Raw genomic sequence first — 16469 nt, 5'->3', positions numbered from 1 at the left:
TTAATTAACTCTGCGTGTTTATTAGCAAATATTAGTTTACAATTTGATATGCCATGTTTTGGGGGGTTGTTTCACAATTAACTGGGATTTGTTAGAACACTGCCAGCCATACAAGTGAAGGGCCACTGTAGATTAGCCAATACACTACATCGACAACTGCATATTACTGTCTGTCTACGGGAAACCGTCAATCGAATCAAACAATAAACAACAATAAGGATTGTAATAAATAAAATGTTCAGTTTGGATTTTGATGCAACGTGTTAGTAAGTTGCCATTCTTTTATTGAGCTGCTTCAGTTAACACAAGTTAGACAACTCACAATATTCACACTTTTAAAATCGAATATTTTTGGTTGTAAAGAAGAGAAATCATTGCAATATTCCTAATGTTGATTTGAATAACTTGCTCTTAAATCTTAAATAGGGTGGAAAAGGAAGCGAATGGTTTTTAAAAATAATATCACAAAAATTAAATACAAGTCGTATACATATTATAAGTATTGTATGTATGTATGGATGAATGATAATGGCTTTTCCATAATAATATTATGGAATGCCTTACACTCGTTTTATCTTTTTTTAAAGAGTCCATTTTGCTTTTTTCTTAACTATACTCTTAGGTCAAATAGAATAGTTCCTTAGTTTTGTTTTTTTCATTTTTCATTAATATTGGGATTGGGTTGTAAACTATTCTGTGGTATGTGGTGTACATACATACATACTTAAGTTGAATTATCTATAGTTAATGTAATTCATGCGTATACATAGGTTGCGGTGTGGTTACATTTTGATTTGACTTTCTCTTTAATATTATTATATAGAAGATATTTAATGCACGTTTTTATGCATATGTTTGTAGAAACAATTATATGTTTATATTTAAGTATATATGTATTTGTATAGTAACTTTTAATATGTTTATTTATTATTAATTTTCTCTTTAGGCATATGGAAGGAAAGTGCAATCTGCTGATTATTTACATACATGCACAATATATGTATGTATTTTTAACGAATATTTTAACTAAAATGCATTAAAATGAGGTTAACTTTCATAGTGTTTCGATAATTTTACGTATACTGCGTTGCGTTTTTGTAGTAACTTACAAAGATCTATATAATTCTATGTATGTATATATATAGGTATCTCTATATATGTATGTATATATATATATATATTTATATGTATATGTAGATTTTTGGCACACTATTTTCTTTTGGGTCAAACCTGTGGCCTTTAAAAAACGATAAAACCCCGACATAAAAACTCAATTGCCTTATTAGCAAGTCTCTTCGTTATTTTTGCTCAACATGAACTCAATGCATTTATCTCACTCAATAGCGAAATGTTTGCACTCAGACTGGTTCCAAATAAACTCAATTTACCCCACCTACTTTGGGTTTGTTGTTGCTTTTTGCTCATGCTTTGCTCCATCCAATCGCATGGGTCAGTTTTGTTTTTGCTTATGTTGTTCTCAGTTTCTTTTTTGCTTTTGGTCCAACTTTGACGAACTCGTGTCGTCGCTTTTCGTCAAATAGCAGTGCGCACTATAACCATCTCTGTTGCTCTTCGTAATCTCGTATATGTATTTGTATGTACGTGCTTGGCGTCCGCCCGCTCTGATGATGGACAGCAGTTCGTCAAAGTGGTGGTAATTGAATTCAAAGAGACGACCCTCTCGCGCATGAACGACTGAGATAGCATTATGTCTGATTGGGAAACAATAAAAACAAACGGACTGACAATTGAAGTGACGTCACTGCCAGCCTCAAAGAGGGGAATACACAAACTGGGGAAATTCAGCAAAAGTAGGGGAATCACTTGGCGCTGCAAAGAACAACATGTTGGTGAGAGAAATAGAGAACTTGCAGATTCTCTCATTGATCAGAAATCAGTATTGGAGTGGAACGAATGGAACGCAATACACTAAAAAAAAGCATTATTTAAGAATTCCCTCTTGCGGTTTCCACCACATCATCCTCATCCAAATCCTGATTGCTGTAACTGAAGGTGGTCTAAGCATTTTTTGAGGACAGCTGCTTGGCCAGCTCCGTGTACTTTAAAAACTTGGACTGCGGACTCTCTTCATACGGATTGATGGTGGGCGATGGTGACGGCTGTTGCTGTTGCGATGCCGGACTCCTTGAGGCCGCTCGCTTTGGTGACGCCAGTGGCAAAGATTTGGGTGACTGCTCTACTGGCGAATCCTCGCCCGCATCTTTGACGAAGTGCACCTTTGAAAGATGGTGTCGATAAGCACCTTTAGAGCCAAAGGGTGTATCACAGAATGAGCACTTAATGATGGAATCGATGCCACTATTTGCGTTGGCGCTGAGCACAGCCTCATTGCAGGCCCAACTGAAGGACACTAAATCGTTGCCGTTGACACCAGATGTCGAAGAAGCAGATGCACTCCGGGTATTTGACGAGGGTGGATCCGTGGTTTCACATAGCTTTTGTAGTGCGGCCAAGGGATGAGCTCTTGGTTTTTTCGAGTTACTACTAGAACTGTTATTATGGTTGTATTGTCCTGAAAACAAAAAAAAACCAAAGTAAATGTTTTGAAATGAAGTAAAATGTGCCAATGAAAATTCAAACCACTTATACATACATATCTGCTAAGAAATCTTCGACTCCATACCAGTATACTCACCAGTGTTATTGTTGTTATTGGCCTCCACTGAGCTAAGCTGATCAAACATTGTGTTTAGGGCGAGCAGACTACCACTATCAGCAGGTGTTGACGTTGTCGGAGTGGGCGAAGATATACTTGAACGCTCACTGGTCGATTTTGGACTATCGCGCTGATTCGCAGCTGTTGGCTCCATTGCGAACTCTTTTTTTACATTGATTTGTTGCCTGATGCCAACATCAGCTTCACCTGCTTCAGTATCTAGTGGCTCCGATTTAATAATGGGCGGTGGTGGTGGCAGGGGAAGAACGGGAGCCGAAATGGGAGTCTCCGGTGTACGTCTTGGTGTCTGCTGTCTATCCGGTGTATATGTTGACTCGACACGGCTTGTGGAGCTTGACTCACTTGCACTGCGATCACGTACTGCATAAGAAGAGCGGAGGAGATGCATAGCCTGGGCGTCCATCAGAGGTTTAGTATAATCGGTGCTATCATCGATGCCCAAGCGCTTCAATATGCTGGCGCCCAAAGGAGTTCCCGACTCGGAATATCCACCCTGGTTTAAGCGAGATCCTCTGGATTCGAAACTCTTCTCAATCAACTGCTCCAAAGCATTTAAGACTGAAGGTGGCTTTTCGCCTGTGGGACCGGCACTGGGACTGGCCAAACGCTCAGCCGGAGGCCTGCGTGGCGGAATTGGAATGCTATCGCCCAGGCACTTACGTATGTGCTCCACAAAAAGAGCCGTTTCGATCTTACCGCCACATTTCTCGCAGGTTATCTTTGTTGCCGCAGCAAAATCCCGTAGCGGCTTCAATGCTGAATCCAACCCGGAACCCACACTGGTTGCCGATCGTTCTAGTTCAAGAAGTTTTCGTACGGGCAATGACTTTTTGCGCTTCTCATTCCGAGTTTGGCGACCGCCTCCTTTTTTTACTGAAGCAATAGTCGGTGGTGCTGGATTAGATGCTGGTGGCGATATAGACGAGGTGGATGACGAGGTCGGATCTTTGTAGTGTGACTGCTGAGCCATGTGCGAACTAAGCTCTTTTAAAGTGGCAAAGGCTTGATCGCATACCTTGCAGGTTAACACGGCAGACACACTGGACGCCAGAGCTGGTCCCTGTGCCGATGATGAAGATGATCCAGCTCCTACAGCACCGTTCTGGGGTAATCGTTCCCCCCCGCGCTCATCACCAGACTTCCAGGAAATTATCTGTTCTTGAGATATTATGTTGGTGTAGTGCTGGGTCTCCTGCATATGGTTGGTCATCTCCGCCAGAGAGCGGAAACTCTGTCCACACCACATGCACTTCAGTATTTGGCGAGTTTGTTCAGCCCCCTTTCCCAACCAAACATCTTGTCCACGTACTAATTTTCTTGGTAGCGGCATGGTCTCTTTAATTAGCATATTTAGCTCAGACTTTGAAGAGTTGGAATTAGATGATGATGATGTGGAGCTTGTGCTGGTGGTAGAGCCGGTTGATGTCGATACTGTTGGCTGACGTCCAGCTTGTGTTGTCCCTAATGATGACGATGGAGATGGCACTTGGACACCGCAGTGTTGCGTTTCCTTCATGTGACTGGTGAGATTCGCCAGCGTAGCAAAGCTTTGCTTGCACCACACGCATTTGAAGACATCCTTAACCGCATCGGCTCCCTTGTTGAGCCAGTGCGATTGCCATGCACTGTGACGGCCACCACCACCACCTGAAGATTGAGGGGGATTCCTATTGGCAGAAGTAGGTGCATCTAATCGTGACATCTCACTCATCTTTTCCAATGCTTTGCTGGCAACTTCATTGCTAGTTTTTGCAGCAACTGCGGCCAGATAGGGATTCAAAGCAGGTGCCCAATTCGCTGGAGGATGTGGTGATTTGTAGTCATTGGTACGAGGAAGTTTACGGACGGGCGAATCATGATCCCCACTCGAAAACTCCCGCTTTCGAGTGCTTACGGAAAGGTCTAATGGACCTGTGTCACCTTCTCCGGTTTCTTGTTCGCGTTCATCCTCTCGCTCCTCGTCCTCGTCTCCTTCGCTATGCGTGCGTTTTCGGCTGAAATCTAAGGCTGGCGATTCCTCCATTAGCCCTCTGTTGCCAGGAGATCCAGCCTGTTGCGTCGCCTGCTGTACCAGCGAAGCGGCTGCTGCCAAGGGATTCGTTAGCAGCAAGTGATTCTGCTGCGCGGCTGCCAAGTACGCCGCCATCGCGGCAGATTGTGGAGGAAGCAAAGCCGCTGCTGCCGCTGGCGCCAAAGTCGCTGTCAGTGGTAGACCAACTGGCGGTGAAGAAGGTGTAATTGATGTGGGTGTTGGCGCTGGAGTAAGGCAATCGTTATTGGCCGAACAATGCGATTCATTAGACGGACAGCGAATGTCGCCCGGTGCAGCGGAGGCACTCGATTCTCGGGATTGACAACGAGGACTTGCCAGCTCACTAGGAAAGAAATAAAATTAACACATAAAATAAAACGAAATGAAACGTTGGTGCACTATATAATTTTAACAATTAGTCTCTCTCTAATGATTAACCTTAATGTCTATGTCATGTATAAATGTTACATGTTTCATGTATTCTTACGAATTTTCATTTTATAAATTTAATAAATGACTGATTTTTGTAATTATTACGTAATATTTGTCAAAAATATTTGCCACATAAATATTTTGATAACGAAAATGTTTCACAATTTACAAATCGAATTCTGTATGTACATGTATTTCCAATTGCGATTATAATGACTCATCTCAGTAATTACACAAAAAAAGAAAAATATTTAGCCACTCGAATATTTCAGTTTAGGGCACTTAAACAAAATAAAACAACAAAAGCAATGTACATACATACATATATACATATTTATGTTTGTATAGGGTTTTACAAAAAGCACAAAACACATTTCGTAACTGTTCAGGAAGGCATCCTCGAACATTTGTTAACACTCTGTCACATATGTATGTATGTATGTAGATTATATATATGTATGTATGTATGCACATTATACGTATGTATGATGTATGCATAGTAAGCCCCTTTGATAATCACCTTGCACTTAGTGCCTGCCGGTAGATCTCCAACATAACTGCCTCGTGTAGCATCATTTTGGCAAAATATATTATGTTCTTCTTCTTTAGATTCTTGTTGTTGATTCCACAGCTTTTTTGAACAAATTTTACTATGTATTACCGCTCATTGACTTTGGTTTTGTTTCGACTTAATGTGACTCTTCTCATGAATATTGCCACAGTATAAACACTTAGGGCAAATATGAAATGTATTTTATTTTTGCCCACTACACAAATTCTTGGGCGACTAAGCGTCTCTGTTTCGCCGTGGTAGTGGTATTGGTAGTGTGTGCCAGAACGTGTGTCAGTTTCGTGTTGAGCTTCTATCAAAAACACACACGTCAAATAAATCAAATGTCACAATGGGTGGTGAACGCAGAGGGAGGAATAGGGGTAGGGGTTCAGAGTGGGGCGGCAAGGCCTCTTAGTTTGATGACGAACGCGTACGAGTGTGTGTATGTGCGAAGCTCCATGTGAGTGTGTGTGTTGCAAGCGACGTTGCTGCGGTCAAACTGCCGCCAATTCCAAGCACACTTCCTTCTTCTTAGCTCCAACGAAAACAAAAACAGATGTCGATGTGTGTGTGTGTGTGGAGCTATTAATTTAATGATTTACTGACGGCTTGCCACAAGAATTTATTTTTATTTTTATGTACATGTATGTGTATGTGGGTATATTTAGCGCGAATTTTTTGTTAAATAGTGAATTTCTCTTTGGTTAACTTGCTCCCTCAAACTGATTACGTTAAAATTTGATTCTAACTTTAGCTAACAAACGCACGTTGCAGTTTCAACGTTGCACTGCTACTGCGCTGCCAAAAAGTTTCTAACTGCCACTGCCACTGCCACTGTCACTGTCGCCGTTGCTGTTGAATTTTTTCCGAAAAACCCAACTATGAAAATATGCGACATGATTTCGTTCACCACTGCCGTTGTCGACCAATTTTTTGACACTGAGCAACGGTACACTGGGAGCAACAGAGGAGAGCGTACCGAAGGCAATCAAAATGAGTTGTGGCCCAGAGCACAAGGACATACAAAAGACGAGAGAGAGGATGACGCCGACGACGACGTTTTCCCCCATTAAATTGATGTGTTTGTGCTCAGTGAGAGAGGGAGATACTGGCTGCGCTGCTTCTGTTGCTGTTGGAGTGTCGACGCATGCGTTGCAGCTGCACTTTGTTTTGATTTATGAGCCTGACTGAGCATGCAAGAGGAGAAAAAGTTTTGTTTGAAACGGAACAGAACTGAAACAGCTGCAGTGAGTGTTACTCTGAGAGAGCAATGACTAACAGAAAGATAGAGAGCAATAAAGAGAGATAGAGACCGAGAGAAGGAGATAGAAAACGAGAGAGAGAGAGAAAAAGAGAGAATGAAAAATATGAGAGAACAGAAAAGAGCGCATTCGGTGACAGGTGTTTGTGTGTGGGGGCCGGTCTGGCAACCGTCTGTCTGTGTGAATGTGTGTGTGTAAAGTTTTGTTTGTATTGCAGCTGGTCAAACGGCTGTGCGGGTGGGTGGCTACGCTGCCAGCGTCGCCGCCACTTAAATCAAGGTTATTTATTGAAATTGAAAATGAAGCAGGAGCAAGCGGGAGTGCGGTGGTGGCATCAAAACACGCATTGCAAAAATCGCGAATACTGAAAATAAAGTTGCTTTCGCTCATATTCTTCCTCTTCCTTCGCTTTGGGTGGAAGAATGGTGTGTTTCGTTTGCCGAACAATTGTTGCTTCGATGCGCTACTTTTCGCGACCGCATGGACAATTGTAAAGAAAGCCGTTAAGAAGCGCAAAAAACTAATTTGACTTGTATTGTATGTATGTATGTACATATGTATGTTTATATGTACTTACAATGAATTTTTAGGGACTAATAATTACATTTATACATACATATGTACTGGAGAGTAACCAGACGAATTCTACAGTCCTAATAGTTTTAGCATGATTTTCATACAACATTTGTGCCCGTGGGCACCCGCTCCCAGAGCCGGACGCACACACTATTTGACACAATACATGTCTCGCAGGCGGACCAAAAACACTTTTTAACAGAACGTAATGGAAATGTTAGTGGTTAATTTCAAAAGTTAAAACAGACAATCTTAAAAAAGTATTTACTGGTCAAAGTGACATTGAACGATTATGAAAATTAGCAAGCCTTGATTTTGGTTTTATATCTTATTAACATCGAAACGTTTTAAAACGTCGCTTTTACCACTTACTTTTTAAGCATAACCAAAAAAAGTCTAAGCAGTCTACATTCGACCAATTTAACTTTGTTATGAACATCAATAATCATAAAATTTTTTTAATTTCTTCGACAGTTCCTGCGGGCGGACAAAAATAATAGAACATAAGTATAGATACATATGTATGTGCATACCTATGTACATACAGCTGTGTTCAAAAATATAGTAGCGCATCACCTTGCAACATTAAAATTAATTTTTCGACATGTTAAACATTAAAAATTAAAATTTTTTTTTAATATTTTTCAAAGAATGGGATATAAAGATGAGAATAGTGATAAGATTCCGTTTGATTTATATTGTTTTTTATAATTTGTTTATGACTTTTGCCAAATACACCAAAAAATGCCTGTTCATAATTATAGTAGTGGTTACAAAGGAGGCAAAAAAAAAACAGTTTAATTTAATTCAAAAGTGATTTTTTGAGTTCTTCTCACTTAATAATGTCTAATACTTTGTTGTATAGCCTTTTTTTTAAATACCGACATCGCATCGGCGGATCATCAAATCGATAAGGTCCTGACAAGGCTTCAAGGGGATTTGCGACCATGCTTTTGAACTATTTGCCAAAGCTCCGTTTTTTTTGATGGATTTGATGTTGCCACAACCCGCCTAACATCTCCCCTTAAGTCCTTGATCGGATTAAGATCTGGGGACTGAGGTGGCCTTAGCATAACATCAATATTTTGGATGCAAACCAATCTTTCTGGTATGTTTCGGATCGTTATCCTGTTGAAATGTCCATTTAATAGTCATTTCCCAACTGGCACATGGTAGCATTGTATTTGTAGCAAAAATAATGGAACATAAGTATAGATACATACATATGTATTTGCATACCTATGTACATATATGCTTATGTAAGTGAAATATATGTATTAAAATGTATTAGTTATTAATTACCCCGGTTGAACCCCCAAATATTGTAGGAGTGATCACCTGAAGGAGTTTTTTTTGATAAATAATATTGTTTGCGACAATATCTATTCGGACTTAAAGTTATGTGAATGAACGCATGGCGCCTTAGGTAAAATCCTCTTATCAAGACCAGACATCACACCACCAGGTTGCCATATTCTATATATGTATGTACATACATACATACATATATGTACATACATATGTATATATGCAGAAGCATTAAAAATTGATTGCCATTCAAAGTATTTTCTAACTCTTTTTTTTTACTTCACACCATTTTCTATTTTACAAATTCGCGCAAATACACACATATTTTCTTGGCTCATTACATCTAATTATTTTCCAATATTTGTGCGCAGGCAACCATTACGCATCTTTATGAGTTGCTGTTTCTTCTTCCACGTTTCGCAGCCGTCATGTCAAGACGGCAGGGGAAAGTGCTTCTGTTCTGTTAGAGTTTTTCTTTTCACCATTTCATTGAAAGCTCCCTATACACAGGGCTATTCTGTTCGGGCAGGTTTAAAACTTTGCCTGAGCACTGCATTTTTATTTGAATCATGTTTCAATATTCCTTGTTTAATAACGTGGATTAATATCAGTACATCTGTGCCAATAGAATCTGAATAAAATCGGATTGACGGGCGTTTGAATATCGCGACACCTGACAATTGCGGCCAAAATGCAGAATCAAATGCTGTCAGTCATCAAAAGTTGGACAAGCTGGCATTTTTGGTTTCGGTCCCTTTTTTTGCATTTCTCTCTGCGGACTAGAATTGTGTCGTACCGGAAACACCTCCACCGTTACTATTACGCCCCTTTTAACACTAGCAATTGTATAAAATTGTCGCTCCATTTCCCAACATTGTTTTCACATTCAAAAAAAAATATGTATACATATTTGTACGTATATGTACCTAAATATGTATGTACATATGTATTTACATGAAATGCTTTGAGAGTTTAATTATAATCTATTATTATAATATGAAATGATTGTACATATGTATGTATGTACATACATAGGTCAAGTATACAACATACATACAAAATACATACATACATAAGGTGCACATTTGTATATGTATATCAAGTTGCTCTTGATCTTATAAAGAGTGAATATTGTGAAGTGAATATTGTACTAATATTGGGCTTGTATTACTATGTTTTAGTAAGTATAGAAAGTTCTATTAGTACTCTAAAATAGACACAAATGGCTAAAAACCAGAGGGCCGGGGCTAACTTTGACCGCGTCAATGTTTGTATACCCTTGCATGGTCTAATGTATGTATGCGAAAAAACGGCTTTGGAAATAACGAAGTTGTTGACCAAAGTCACTGTTTTCGACCGATCGGTCCTATGGTAGTTATATGATATAGTCACCCGATCTTGATCAAATTTGGCACAGTCGTTTGTTAGTGTAAATTAAATATATAAATATTTAATTTCACAACAATAACTCAGAAAATAACGAAGTTATTGAGAAAAGTCACTGTTCGTGACTTTGACGATTGTATGGGAGCTATGATATAGTGTTCCGATCCGGCTGAATTTGAGATATACAAACTGTGCAGTATATACAAGCCTATATGCAAAATTTCAGTTCTTTAGCTCTTACGGCCTAGTAGGAGATCGCGTCGATCCAGACGGACGGACGGACGAACAGACATGGCTATTTGAACTCGTCAAGTCGTGCTGATCAAGAATATATATACTTTATATGGTCGGAGATGCTTCCTTCTATGCGTTGCACACTTCTGACCAAAATTAATATACCCTTTTTGCAAGGGTATAAAAATAGATATTTGAAAAAACACGTCAGCAGGCCATTGAGAAATTCATATTTGATATAAGTCCTCTGTCCGACTTTGGTATACCATGCATCAAGTGGAACAACTGTATTAAATTTATAAGTCCAAATATGTGCTAAGGTGGGCGTGGCAAAAATTTAAAATAAACTCGATCACTTTCCATACTATACGACACCATACGGATGGACATCGCTAGATCGACTCGACTGTTAAAGCTGATCCAAAATATATATACCTTCTGGGGAACCCAATTCCTTTTTCCATCGGCCTGTTACATAATCAAACACTGACTTTTAGAAAATATTTTTAGAAAGTTGTTCCCAAAAATTTACCAAAATGCTTCTAAGAGCCTACTATTAAATTTGTATAAAATAATAATCTAATATGATTTTAAAGTTTTCCTAAACTTTTAATTGAATGTTGATAATATGTTGATTATTTTCGGTGTGTGAGCCGGCATGTGTAGGAGTGATCCCATACTCTTTTCTAATCGACAATTTGAAGGGATTTTTTAGTTTTTTTTTTTATGATTCCAAATAGATAATTGTGCATATTTATGCGAGTCGATTTAGCTTAATCACTTGCTTCTCAAAATTTAAATATTCCTAAAGTAGGTAGTACATATGTACTTACGTTTCCTAGAACTTAGGGAACCTTGTGAGAGGGGCAAGGAGACCAAGAGTGAGTTTTATTATATATTTGATTTAATTTTTATTGCCCAGGCAACGAATGTGTCAATGTGAGACATACCCCCATTCGATTATCTTGGGCTTTACCTCCATTTTATTTCACACCGATTCTCTCAACATTCAGTCAGGTTGTTTTAACTGTGGCTCTGTTGCAACATTGCTGCCTGCCAATTGTCTGCCACAAATGTCATGTACCGCGTCCGATTCTATTCGAGTCAGGGAACTGCTTCCACTCCCTCCAGCCTTACCTCGGCAATAAAAAGAGTTGTTGCTGTTGTTTTTCTTGTTGTTTAGGCGTCGGTTAACGTCAGAAATCGAATTGACGCACGATTTTATCATGTACCTCCCCTAGCCTCTCTCTTTTTCAATGCTGTTCGTCTGTCAAAAATGCAGCATGCAAAATTTTTTGACACCTTTGCGGTGACGGACGCGTCCAGACGTTGCAACGTCGCGCCGAATGCCATAAAAATTCAGGCGCCATACATTTACTCCACTCCCATAGACGCACTACACCCGCTTTTGCCCCATCTAAGTGCATGAAAAATGCTTCCAAAACATTTGTTTTTGACTGTTAAATTTAGACACCATCTCATGCACGTTTGCATATACAATTTACAAACTCATAGATACATTTTGCATCAGAACAACAGTAACAACAACTTCAAATTTGAATGGCGTTCAAATTTGCTTCTGCTTCCCCTCTCTATATAAGATAAATTACAATTACAAGAGGAGCGAGGAAAAGTTAAATAGAATCTATCTAACATTTATACAATTTTTTACGAAACAGTTTTGTGTGTAAATGTTTATGAATTGTGGTTAACAGCATCTGTCAGAGTTTTTGGGCAACATTTTTCTGAGAGCCGCAGGTTATTTATCTGTTCTCCTGGATTATTTATCGCTTGCAATTTTTGTGATTTTCTATCCACTGAGACCTATAAGAGTGAAATCATCTAGATTAGCTTCTTGGTTTCGATTAAATCGGTGTCGTGGCGTAATTTAATATTTTGAAACCAATCTCAGTAGGTCTCAATCAACTTTTGGTTTTAACTTTAAAGTATTTAATTTCACGAAAATAGATGCATGTAATTAACAAAAACTCGAATATATTGTTGTCCTTTCTTGGGCGATTACTTTAGAGTCAATAGCTATAGTTATTTGATAATTGGTAATCAACAATAACGGTAATGGCATTTGTCCAATTCCACAGTTCTGACTTCCTTAGAAGTCCTTTACAAAGTTTAACTGCAGAACTATAACAACTACAAGTTTTGGTGCCAGACAACGTTTATCCTTAACTTACGTATATGTTTCAGATATATATCTCTTATTTCGAGTCGGCCACAACTTACAGTCACATTATAAAAAGCTTAGCAAACATTTGCCTCCATTCATCAAATAGGAAAGGATTCAGCCAGACAAAAACACAACTCAAAATACAATTCATCTGCATAAACATTTGTGAAGCAATTGAAAAACAAACAAGACCAGGCAACATCACCAGCGACAACAACAATAAGACAAATAACCAAAAAAACAGTGTCGAAAATGCATGTGAGTGATGCGGGAGTGAATGAATTGCTGCCCCATCCGTTCCAAGAGCCTTACCCATCCCGTATCCATAAACAAATTAACAGGCACACAGAGAAGCAAGAACAACAGTGATGGTGATGACGATGCTCTGACGACTATCAAGCAGAACAGAAAGAGGGGGGGCTTCATTTATCAAGCCACCAAAATGCCGAAAATGTCGGAGAATGGGATCCTGCTGAGGTCCTACCATGTTGACGATAGTTAACTATGCAATTGCCCTTGCCAGAGAGAACACACAAATGGGGATGGGAGGAAGCAAGAGACAGCAAAAGCAAACTTTGGGTTCGCGTTGCCTCAAAAGTGATGAAATTCAAATGGAAGCATTTCTAAGCATACATAGGTGGGTGGTACGGGGGGTACAATCCTGGGGGTTACAAGCCCAAAACACTAAACTCTAAACTGAATGAATGAGTGTCAAGTGTGATATATCACCGCAAAAACAAGACCATAAGCATGAGTGATAAACACTGTTGAGCTTGGTTAGCGCCTAACTGCAACACCAACACCAACACCAACACCAGCATTCTGTCACACACACATACACACACACAAATACCGTCACACACCACATCCAGTCATAGACATGTCAACATGTTGATGATGGTAACTAACTAGAGCAAGAGCCAGAGACTGCGCGATACAGCTGGAATACTGGGATGGGAATCGGATGTAGGGTGAGGAGATGGGGAAATGTGGAGGCGCAGGCAGCAGAACGAGCAGCTCCAAACAGAGTCAGAAGTGATGCACAGTCGGCACACGGCACATAGACAGCATTGGGAAATGGATTCAAATGTATGTACTATCCATATTACTGAATTGCGAACTCGTTTTAAGAATCCATGAAATCGATATAAGAACTAATTTCAATTACAACCACGTTCATTCGAACAACTTTTAAATGTAGCAAAAAAAAATTTGCATATCGACAGTCATTGTCCCACTGTGCACTTGAATGTTTTGTGCAACATACTGCGGCAATCACATGTGATGAACTGTAGAATATCACAAATTGTGGTAAGGGGGATGATTTAGGAAGGGGAACGCGAACTAAGGCCGTCCTTCGCTTTGCGTTTGTATGTTTGTCCACAAAAAGGCGTCAAGGCGTTTAAGCCGAAAACAAAAACTGGCAACTAGGAATTCATTGGCCAAAAACAATGCAATTAATTTCACTTACCCGTCGCCGGCCGTGAATGATGATGCTGCCTGTCGAGTGTCATTTGTGTGGACTGTGCGGAGTGTTGCCTGATCCAACTCCAGATCCAGTTGAGAGATTTCACACAGCTACAGGCGGAAGTGTCAACGAGGCGAGGCCTTTTCACTGGAGCGGTGATGAATTTCATAGTTTGTTGATTTTATGATTGCCTGTTGACTGTTGTTGCTATAGCATCATTTGAAGTCGGCCAGGCCCAGAACGGGCCTGGGTCTCACATGTGCCTGTCTTTGGATTTTTTACAATTGTCAACTCCAAGTTTATGGCTGTTGATGTGGCCCATTCCAGTTTTTTAGTAACGACAGTTTGTGTAGTTTTTGTCGTCCAAAGAGCAACATTATGGTCGTATGCAGGCAGGACGGACATTGTCACATCGTGAATCCTTCAACAACAGGACCGACACCAGCTATAGTTACCCCTGCGACATTGGCTTTTGATTCCCCCCCGTGGACCTGCCCAGTGTCGTAGGTGTCGAGGTGTCGCTTTGAGGTCCAACACAAATCTAAGCAATTTGCATTGTTGTCGACACTTTGGCCACGGCTGACAATTTCCGTATACCACATAAAGCCCGCCACCGACCTCTGTGATTGCCGCTGTCATTCAGACAAGTCTGACGAAACTGGTTTGAAACCTTAAAATCTGAGTTGTGTCTGGGACAAATTGATTTGCGATAATTTGGCAGGTTTATTTATCATAGGCACAATATAATTGCTAAGTCAATCGCAGAGATATTAGTCGCTTTGTGTGGTATTAAAAAAAAAGTCTTTATTATTCTTAGTTATTCCGTTTTTAATTTATAAAGCTAATTTAGACATGTAATTAGCTTAGCAATGGAAGAACTAATCAGTTAGAAAAGAACGATTCAATTCTACAGATCGGTACACAAGTTTTAAATAAAGCCTGTCTTTCATCCTTTAATCATTTGTTAGAACTACTTTTGGGAGATTTTAAGCACAGATATGTAATTTCATAAAAAAACTTTTATTATACCCTTGCAAAAAGGGTATATAAATTTTGGTCAGAAGTATGCAACGCATAAAAGAGAGCATCTCCGACCATATAAAATATATATATTCTTGAACAGCATGACGAGACGAGTTCAAATAGCCTTGCCCTTCCATCCGTCTGTATCAATGCAAACTCCTCATCGACCGTTGGAGCTACAGAGTTGAAATTTGTATGTAGGCATGTAGGCTTGCATATACTGCAGGGGTTGTATATCTCGGATTCAGCCGGATCGGACCACTATATAGCCATGCAAACGACAAAGTCACGAACATTAACTTTTCTCAATAACTTCGTTATTGAAATCCTGAAATCGAATAATAGTGAGTTTATTATAACTATAAACGACTGTACCAAATTTGATCAAGATCGGGTGACTATATCATATAGCTCCCATAGGAACGATCTTTCGAAAACAGTGACGTTTGTCAATAACTTAGTTACTTTTGACGCGATTGCTTTACAAATTTGACATTTGTTATTTTAATATATCTGTTAATCACTGTGCCGAATTTGATCATGATCGGGTGACTATATCATATAGCTCCCATAGGAACGATCGGTGGAAAACAGTGACTTTGATCAACAACTTCGTTATTTGCTATGCTAAGATTGTAGGCCGTTCTTTCGCAAACAATAGCCTTTTTAAATAAAACGTGTTTCCACTTTGATGGCTATAGGTAAGGAAAGAGTTACCAAAAAAGTTGCAAGGGTATACAAACTTTAACGCGGTGAAAGTTAGCAACGGCCCTCTGGTTTTTTATTGTTATTCGCGTTCTCTATTTAGATTAAGCTTTTGCTAACAAAATGCTACTAGTAGATTTACCTCTCGGCTTAAGGCGAAAACTCTTCTTTTAAATGAAGGTAGGACAACATCTCTGATCTTTAATATGGTGAAAAGAGTCTTACACGAATTTGCATGGGAGCTGCACAATAAAAGGATGCAATACCAAAATGAATATGAATAAGCCGAAATTATTTCAAATGAAACGAAAAATGGGAATATAAAAAAAATACAAATTGAGTTAGTTTTTGAATACTGACACTGACTGTATGTACATACAAATATGTGTATGTGAATACAAATAAAGTCTTCTACACCATTTTGTGTGGTAACAGCCTGTTCAGTGTATATGCACATGTATATACACACTCTGAGATGGCTCGTCTGAGTGCTTTATCACCGGTCGCCATCATGATGGCCTCATCATATTTTTCCTTTTTTTGCAACATTTTTCAACACCACAATGCTGGGATCGTTTATCAACTGGCCACCACGACACCATGGAGG

General features: G+C 39.4%; 1 protein-coding gene across 1 annotated transcript; it reads right to left on the bottom strand.

The window, feature by feature from the left end:
• Nucleotides 1-1294: 1294 nt before the first annotated feature.
• Nucleotides 1295-6286, bottom strand: LOC6646702 (protein tiptop). The gene is made up of 3 exons (XM_002069331.3): nt 5683-6286; nt 2657-5073; nt 1295-2533 (listed from the first exon to the last, which is right to left on the bottom strand). Exons 1-3 carry the CDS (start codon nt 5736-5738, stop codon nt 2019-2021), a joined length of 2988 nt encoding a protein of 995 aa, XP_002069367.1. The 5' UTR covers nt 5739-6286; the 3' UTR covers nt 1295-2018.
• Between the last annotated feature and the right edge of the window lie 10183 nt (nt 6287-16469).

Source organism: Drosophila willistoni (assembly GCF_018902025.1).
Source record: "Drosophila willistoni isolate 14030-0811.24 chromosome 2R unlocalized genomic scaffold, UCI_dwil_1.1 Seg167, whole genome shotgun sequence".
Classification (NCBI taxonomy): Eukaryota; Metazoa; Arthropoda; class Insecta; order Diptera; family Drosophilidae; genus Drosophila; species Drosophila willistoni.
The sequence above is the reverse complement of the archived record's forward strand: the minus strand, read 5'-3'. Positions and strand labels throughout refer to the sequence as shown.

Bases quoted from the DNA above. Each gene is read 5' to 3' on its own strand.
- LOC6646702 (XM_002069331.3), bottom strand. From the start codon at position 5,738: ATGATGCTACACGAGGCAGTTATGTTGGAGATCTACCGGCAGGCACTA. The intron at 5,074-5,682 runs GTGATTATCAAA...TTTCTTTCCTAG, and splicing joins CGGCAGGCACTAAGTGCAAG to TGAGCTGGCAAGTCCTCGTT. The intron at 2,534-2,656 runs GTGAGTATACTG...TTTTGTTTTCAG, and splicing joins CAATAACAACAATAACACTG to GACAATACAACCATAATAAC.